Genomic DNA, 8,768 nt, shown 5'->3' on the forward strand with positions numbered 1-8,768 from the left:
GGCATGGCTGAAAGAATGCTGACAACGGCCTGGGGTTCAACGAGGGCGGCGCTCTGCTCCACCCAGGCCCACACAGCCCTGCCAGCAGCCCGAACTGGCCATCAGCAGCCCTGGCATCAGGCTCCCCCAGGGTGTCTGATTCTTGCTGCGCCCTCCCACCTGCTCCTAACTGAAGAGACATCCCAACCTTCCCCCAGGCCTGCCTTTGCCTGGAGATGTTAACGGGGCTCTGGAACATTCGAGCACGAGCCCTCTTCCTCTCCATCTTCTTGGCTGCAGAGCCCTCTTGGAAGCCTGCCCTCTCCTGCTGCCCTGCCCACAGGTCCCATGGGGGGTCCACAGACTCCTCTTCAGACCTAAAGCCCCTCAAAGTCATGGGCGAGAGCAGAGGCTTTACCAGCCCCAGGACTGAACCCCATCTCCACTCAGTCGTCCGAGCTGAGACCACCTGACCCCAGAATGCCCACGCGCTGCCCCCAAGGGGTCAGGAACTACCCTGGCCCTAAGCCTACCCTGAACTCCACCTGACGAGCTCAGTGCCAGCCCCTCTGCCCAGTGGCACCCACGAGGCTCACAGGCCAGGCCAGGATGGCCCGCCATTCCTACAGCACATGTCTGTCGCCAGGAGATGCCCAAGGCAGGACAGAGTTGATGAACCAGGGTGGCCTCCCCAACGCCCTGCCGCCCTTCTGAGTATGCCCCCCAGGCTCCTCCTGAGCTCGGGGCTTGCGGGCCACCTGCCCCGTCCCCCAAAGTCCACGCTGACTTGAGCAGTGGAGAATCCCAGGCGACACTCACCTCTCCAGATGCAGCTGCTGGCGCCCATGGCAGGCGTGATGCTCCCCTGAGACCTGCAGGTGGCTTGTCACCCAGCCACCCCTGCGCTTGCAGCAAAGTCCCTCTGCCTGATTCAGGAGATAACTGCACCGACCAGTGACGTGAGCCTTGCGCGGGAGGCTGACACAGGCCGCCCACATCTGAAACCACGAGCCCAAGAGCACGGCAGCTGGCCTAAGAGGGGCGAGAGGGGACCAGCACCCACCATAAACCCCACCTTCCACCCCCAGGGACGGCAAGCTGCCACACGTGGACCTGGGGGCCACCCATTGATTGGCGGGTGAGCGGGGCTGCTCCCTGAACTGGCGCCGGGAGGCGAAGACGTGGACCAGGTTCAGAGCAGCGCCTGTCTCCCAGGCTGCAGCTCAGGCAGTCCCTGAGCGCCAGGGTGGGTGGAGACAGTCAAACCTCACAGTGCTGCAGCCTCGCTTAAGGAAGGAAATAAAAGATGGGAGCCCCTGGCCCCAGAGAGACGCCCCTGTGGGAAGCCGGGCACAAGGCCCTCCAGGCCACGTCTACGCTCCAACAAACGCTCATTTAACAGCCACCTCGTTGCTCCGGCTCTTTTCAAATTCTTTTCAGAAAAAAGAATTTTCTCTGAAAATTTTCTTTTCAAATTTTTCAGAGAAGCACATAAAAAGCTACCTCATGCCTTTACTGGTGGTACAGATCATGGTTTAATAATCCTGTTGGTGGACAATTTCACTGTTGCCCACATCTGCTATTTCAATTTAATGGACATACAACACTGCATTCGTTTCTGGTGTAAACATGCCATTTTAAATGAGTAATTCCAGGCCTGGATCTCTAATCACCAGGATGAGTGCTGTACAAAAAAAAAAAAAGCAATCTGGAGCAAACTGTCGGGCCTAAGATCTCAAAATAGATGCTGCCAAGCGGTCCTCTAGAAATACACGGACTTCTGCTCCCATCAGACATGTAAGGATGCTTGCAGTCCTCACTGCATTTGACAGCAGTCTTTTAAATCTTTGCCAATCTGATAGGCAAAGACGTTTCAATGTTGTCTTAACTTATATACACTTCCTTGGTTATCAGTAAAGATAAGCATCTTTTCATAAACTTATTGACTGTTATGTTCTTAGGGGTGCCAAATAAGGTTGCACTTTAGCATGCCCCTGTGCCTGAGTTTACATATCAATGTGTTTGTGTGTGTCTGTTCTGTGCATTAACCCAGCTGAGGGGAGATCTAGAGACACCAGAGCTGCAGCTCTCTGGAGTTGCAGAAACCAGGACCCACGGCAAGATGGCATCAGAGGCTCAAATCCATGACACACCTTAGGAACGACCAGGGACACGATCACACTTCTAACATTTAAATGTTGATCATCTTGGCCCCTTACACACTTTTATACTCACTGGTGCCATCCCTGCCCTAGTATCCTTATTAAGAGAGCTTCCTTCTCTCTCAGGCTAGAACTCACTCCCTTGAGACCAACGGACCGCACATCAGCCGCACACGACCCACAGGACAGCATGCAGGCTACAGAGACGGGAGAGCAGGTCACAGACACTGAGATGCGTGAAGGCCACTGCCTCTGCCCAGGAAATGTTCCGATGCCACAGCCTGGCACCCCACCACCTCCTGTAACACGCAGTTCAGTTCAGTCGCTCAATCGTGTCCAACCCTTTGTGACCCCATGGACTGCAGCACGCCAGGCCTCCCTGTCCATCACCAACTCCCGAAGCTTACTCAAACTCATGTCCACTGAGTCGGTGATGCCATCCAACCATCTCATCCTCTGTCGTCCCCTTCTCCTCCCGCCTTCAATCTTTCCCAGCTTTACAAATGAGTCAGTTCCTCGCATCAGGTGGCCAAAGTACTGGAGTTTCAGCTTCAGCATCAGTCCTTCCAATGAATATTCAGGACTGATCTCCTTTAGGATGGACTGATTGGGTCTCCTTGCAGTCCAAGGGACTCTCAAGAGTCTTCTCCAACACCACAGTTCAAAAGCATCAATTTTTTGGTGCTCAGCTTTTCTTTACAGTCCAACTCTCACATCCATACATGACTACTAGGAAAACCATAGCTTTAACTGGACAGACATTTGTTGGCAAAGTAATGTCTCTGCTTTTTAACATACTGTCTAGGTTAGTCATAATACACAGAGATAAACAGAAAAGCAAAATCTGCAGATGGAGGGAAAACCTCAGACACAAAGACAATACAACCAGGGCCACTAAGTGTCTCCCGAAACCCAGCCCCTCGAAAGACAGGCCCAGAGAGTAACAAGCACCGCTGGTCAGACGTGCCCTAACGACGGGACACGTGGAGCTGCATACATCCTCATACCTGATGAGGAGGAGCGGCCCGGGGGCAAGCCCACCCCCGTTAGAGAACTTGTGAGCTAACAGCAGTTACAACAGAAAATGCGCAGGTGGTCCCGTGGTTAGGACTCTGCGCTTTCACTGCCCTGCACCCAGGTTCGCTGTCTAGTCTCACGTGCTGCGCCTCAAGGCCATAGATAAATTAAATAAACAAAGAATAAGTTTGTATATTTGCAAATGGTTGGGGAAAAAATAAAGAATTACATGCCATGTGGAACGACTATGAAATTCAAACGTCAGGGTCCACCTTCTGGAACACCGCCTGTATGCGCTGTCTACAGCGGCCCTGGTGTGCTCATGGCTCAGCAGCGATCTTATCAGTGTTTCAAGGCCACAGTGTTTCACGCTTCTGCTCGCTTGCTTACACTGCACACCCGTCATGTCACAGTAAGAAGACAGGGCTCCAAATGCCCTGCCTTTAAGGCCCAGGGCAGTGCGAGCTACTGTTATCAGTGAGCTGGATGGCAGAGGAGAGTGTCATGCGACGACACTGCAGTAGTCGACATCACCAGGCTAAACACTCCTCTGGCACGAGTCTCAACACAAAACAGAATTTCTTCACAAGAAATAAAAATGAGGCAATGGAATTAAATTTTCCAGGGACTCATCGTTAACCCAGGAAGGAAAGCCGCTGAGGGTGACTTAAAGGTGTCTGACTGCAGAAGCTGAGGGAAGCGTGTCCAGAGAAGATGCGTTTAAGACCATCTGTTTTTGGTCAAGAACAGCTGTTCTGAAAGCTAAGGACACTGGGAGCGACGTCACGTCAATTAAAAATGAGGCAGATAATCTGAAGCGCCTTTCCTCGGCTCTCAATGGCTCCAAACATCACCGGACCCGCCCTCTGCCGCTTCCGCGAGGAGTCAATGCCTCAACACTAAGCGGGGAAAGGCCTGAAGAACGAGCTTCTGGGCACAGACGAAGGAAACAACTAGCAACTCACGTGGGAGCGCTCGCTAAGCCAAGAAAACGTGAACGCGGGAGAACGGCACCTGGAACCTGCCGCTGAGTGTCACGGCTGACGGTGCACACAGGCGCAGCGCGAGGTCACACAGCTGGCAGCCTCGTGGAGGACACGTCCACAGACCGCAACTGCACTGCTCACCCGCAAACACGCTGCAGACAATACCGTGTCTCTCACCACTGGCGGCTACTGAGCCATCGGCAAGATCACAGTGACCCGTATCTGCCCCCCACCTGAACCAGGGTGAGGAGACGCACACGTGCAGCTTTAACAAGAAACACCAATTCGGTTACACAAAATGGTGTGCGTTCCTTTCATCAAGGGGCTCATATAACAAACACTGCAGGGTTACATTCTGAGCTTCTCTGTAAGAGCTCGCTTCCTTATGTCTTTCTTGATTGTGACTCTTGACCCACAAAACCCAAAATACTGACTCTTTACAGAAAAAGCTGTGAACCCCCGAAGTAGACTATTACTATCTTCGTTTTACACAGGAGAAAATGAAAGAGGTTCAGCAACTGACAGGCAAGCAGGGTAACTTCAGCGGGCATGACCTTCACCGCTGACCAGGCTGCCTCCAGTAACAAGCGAAAACAAGAACAGACCCCCGAGGAAACATAACTGATGGCATCAGTTCAGTTCAGTTCAGTCCCTCAGTCATGTCTGACTCTGCGACCCCACAAATCGCAGCACACCAGGCCTCCCCGTCCATCACCAACTCCTGGAGTCTACTCAAACTCATGTCCATCAAGCTGGTGATGCCATCCAGCCATCCATAAGAAGACACTAAAGCGACACCCACAGGACAAACACCCATTTGCAAAAACAGTGCAAACTGTTCTGAAACAGAAACAACTGGAGACAATGGGCTCAGGATCTGGTCAACGTGTTCCAACAGGAAAATACATATGCGATCCATAATCATTTCAAACAAAAGATTAATAATTTCTCGAAAAGCGGACTTCCCTGGTGGTCCAGGGGTTAACAATCTGCCTGCCAATTGACATGAGTTCAATCCCTGGTCCAGGAAGACCCCACGTGCCTGGGGCAACTGAGGCTGTATGCCAGCACTGCTGAGGCTGGGCTCTACAGTCCACGAGGCACGCACCCTAGAGCCCATGCTCTGCAATGAGAAGACTGCACGCAGACAAAAACAAATAAATAAAATTTAAAATTTCCTGAATTATACAAATTATACAAGTTATGTAAGACAACAAGTTTCAAAAAAGTAAAAATCTGTGATTTTCCCGGTGGCCCAGTGGTTGGACTCCACGCTCTCAATGTAGGGGACAGGTTCAGTCCCTGGCTGGGGACCAAGATTCTGCACGCTACCCAGCAGGACAAAAAAGAGAAAGTAATAAAAAGTTGGAAAAAAGCAAGAATCTGTATAAAAGACTTAAATTTAAGTCCCATTATTTCATAAGTTAAACTTCATTATTAAGTGATTTGGCACAGGGAACTATATTCAAAATCCTGTAATAAATCATCATGGAAAAACATGCAAACAAGAATATGTATACATATATATGAATACATATACACTCGTGTGTGTGTGTCTATATATACATGTACGTATAACTGAATCACTACGCTGTACACTGGACACTACTAAAACATCGTAAGTCAACTATGAAGCGAAAGTCGTTCAGTCGTTTCTGACTCACTGCGATCCCATGGACTAGACAGTCCATGGAATTCTCTAGGCCAGAATACTGGAGTGGGTAGCTGTTTCCTTCTCCAGGGGATCTTCCCAACCCAGGGATTGAACCCAGGTCTCCCACATTGTAGGCAGATTCTTTACCAGCTGAGCCACATGGGAAGTAAACTATAATTCAACAAGAGAGATTTGGAAGTAATTAAATTTGAGGCCCTGAGCAAGAAACAAATCTATCAATAACCAAAATCCTGCCCCCATGAGCCTAGAGTGTCCTTTTTCTCTTTAGAGTAGAAAGATGGATACAGAAAGTATTAAAAAACATACAATCTAATAAATGTACTGCAATTCTAGGAAACAAAAATACAAATAATAAATAGAAATCCATGTTATTAGCAATTCTGTAACCAGTTTGGCCCTAAATATAGCAGTCGGTTTGGGGATTTAAGGTTTGATGTCTACTTCTTAAGGCATTTAAAACACTGAGAAGGTGATAACAAGACTGTTAACTTTAATTAAATATTCAGGATAAATTTTGATTAAATAAGTTTGCAATTAACAGTTAAATACTGAGGGGCATCTAATGTACTAAACTAATAAGTTTTACTTTATTAGTTGTACAAACAATGTAAATATTGAAGAGTGTTGGCTGATGGCAGGAGAACACCAATTGCCCAATGTACATAAAAGAGGAAGAACAGGATCTTCAACAGGATGCACTCAGTTATGGATACTCCTGTCCACACACAGCATGGGCAGAATTTGGACATACTGGACATCAAGGAGTTAATCTGCTGACTGGGAGGCAGGCTATACTTCCTGACCCCCTGGGCAGCCACCCTTAAAGGGTCAGCTTTCCACCATACCACCCAAGACCCTCAGAACACACAGTTCACACTCGCAGCTGGGAATACACCCTGGGCAGTAAAGCACGCAGACGCTGACGCAGCTGGGCCATCCTGGCCTTAGTCCCGCCAGCGGTGTCCACACTGAGCGTTGCAGCACTTGTAAAAGGTGGTCATGGGCTCATCTGCAGAGCGGGTCTGAAGCTGCATGAAATAGGCTCGAGGATGTTCACACTTGGGACATGGCTCTGGCAACGAGAAGAACAAACAGTGACCCACGTTTACTAAAAAAAAGAAACGATGCTCATGATCAACATGCTTGTTATAAGTGGACGTTTCGTGAAACACAGCTGCAGACACTCCCCAGTTCGACTGGTATCCCTCGCCTGGGGTGCCCTGCAAGGTTTTCCTGCAAGGGGCTGTCATTCCCACTGTGCTCTCACAACTGAGAGCACAACACTGTGCTTTCACAACTTGTGGTCTTGATTGTACTTTTTTCTTTTTTAATTTTACTTTCACCGAAATTTCAATTCAAGAACCTCGCTCTTAATGAAAACTCCTTCAAACACTCAGACACCATTTTGGTGTGTAATTCACCTCCCAGTGACAAATTCTGCCTGTGCAAGATTTTTCACAGAGCAGATCTGGATGGTCCTCTCTGGGGTAAAAAGACAGTACTAATCACCCTAAGCTCCTCCTCCTCTCTGGACTGGTCGTGCTGGGGCTCTCTTTCCTTCCTTGGTCACATCTGTCGCTATCAGAAATGAATCAAGACTCAAATCCTTACTTAACGGAATATTTAGAGCAGTTTAATATTATCTTTGACTTAAAAAAAAAACTATATTAGAACAAAATCCTTAGACTGATTTTTTAATTACTCCAATCAGCATCACTATGAGGTCACCCTGAGACTTTAACTCAGGTCTGAATTACTCCACAACAGCTTGTGCCAATACTGTTTGCGTAACAAACACATCAGAGAAGAAAACAGTTTCTAGTCTCAGAAGCCCACTTGATACATCACAGATTCTGCTATGCAGTGGCACAGCCAGCGGCCTCATCCTTACCCACAGCTCTGAAACAGAAAAGGTTTTCCCTCTCACCTGCAGTAGAGTCAACATTCTCCCAAGCAGCTGCTCCACCAAGCACATCATCCACTTCTTTCAGCTTTGGATACTTCCGATTTGTTACCTAACAAACAACAAACAGCAGGTCTTCAGACTCTCCCAGTAAGTGAACAGTACAAAGCCGGGTCACCAAACCATGCCTTCAAGTATCACCCCAGACTCTGCTTCCTGCCTTCAACACGAAGGGAGGAATACTAAACGAAAGCACAGTTCCTGCTGTCACAGAGCAGGAATCTCCATGAGAATCGGGAGGATCAACAATTGGGATGATCCAATAAACAAGATTCTGTGAGGACTGGATGAAGCAACAGAGCAGGAAGGGGGAAATGGCTCTGGCGTGACCCTTTTGTTCTCCCACCTCTCCAATACTTGGTCACTGAAATAAGAGATCCAAAGACGACTAAGGCCAAAGTGGAGCACTTGGCAGGGTGGCCCAGCCACTCTTCGCAGGCAGAGGTTTTTCTAACTATTCTCCAAGTTTTACCAGCCGTCTTTGAAATGTCACCCTTCACAATTTCAGACTCTAAACTCCCACAACACAGCTACATGGTGGAGCAGTATATAAACATTAAGAATGAGGTAACACCAGCGTGCTCTACTTCTAAAAACTATTAAAGGTGTTCTAAAAAGGAAAGACGCAATATCGATGGAAAGTAACGAGTTATAACACAGTATGTACCATTCCGTAATGAATATCCAATATATTCCAGATGTTCAGACTAGAATGTAAGAGCGAGCAAAAACTGAAAAATGCTTGCCCTCCTATACCCTAGTGTTAACAAACAAGGGGCACAAGTAAATTATAAACCGCAATGGAAGGCAAACGAGTCCTATTAAAAAAATAAGATTAGGAGAAGAAAGGCGAGGTGGACAAAGAGGCTGCAACTTTAAATAATCCTTCGGGTAAAAGCACGAGCGACGAGTGACACGGGTACCGAGGGGAAGAGCGACCCGGGCGCAAAAGCCCTACACAGGCCCCGGGAGCAGTGCGTGGCTGG

General features: G+C 48.6%; 2 protein-coding genes across 2 annotated transcripts in view; both read right to left on the reverse strand.

Moving 5' to 3' along the window:
- IL9R (interleukin 9 receptor) overlaps positions 1-877 on the reverse strand; it is an 11,050-nt gene extending 10,173 nt beyond the window's left edge. Inside the window, exon 1 of the mRNA XM_010857438.1 lies at positions 799-877. Coding sequence (XP_010855740.1) covers positions 799-826 — 28 coding nt within the window. The 5' untranslated portion in view covers positions 827-877. The remainder of the gene's footprint in view (positions 1-798) is intronic.
- Positions 878-6,289: 5,412 nt separating this feature from the next.
- Positions 6,290-8,535, reverse strand: POLR3K (polymerase (RNA) III (DNA directed) polypeptide K, 12.3 kDa). The gene is made up of 3 exons (XM_010857391.1): positions 8,450-8,535; positions 7,747-7,834; positions 6,290-6,891 (listed from the first exon to the last, which is right to left on the reverse strand). The coding sequence occupies exons 1-3, from the start codon at positions 8,450-8,452 to the stop codon at positions 6,764-6,766; spliced, it is 219 nt and encodes a 72-aa protein (XP_010855693.1). The 5' UTR covers positions 8,453-8,535; the 3' UTR covers positions 6,290-6,763.
- Between the last annotated feature and the right edge of the window lie 233 nt (positions 8,536-8,768).

This window comes from Bison bison, unplaced genomic scaffold (assembly GCF_000754665.1).
Source record: "Bison bison bison isolate TAMUID 2011002044 unplaced genomic scaffold, Bison_UMD1.0 scf7180017854880, whole genome shotgun sequence".
Taxonomy (NCBI): domain Eukaryota; kingdom Metazoa; phylum Chordata; class Mammalia; order Artiodactyla; family Bovidae; genus Bison; species Bison bison.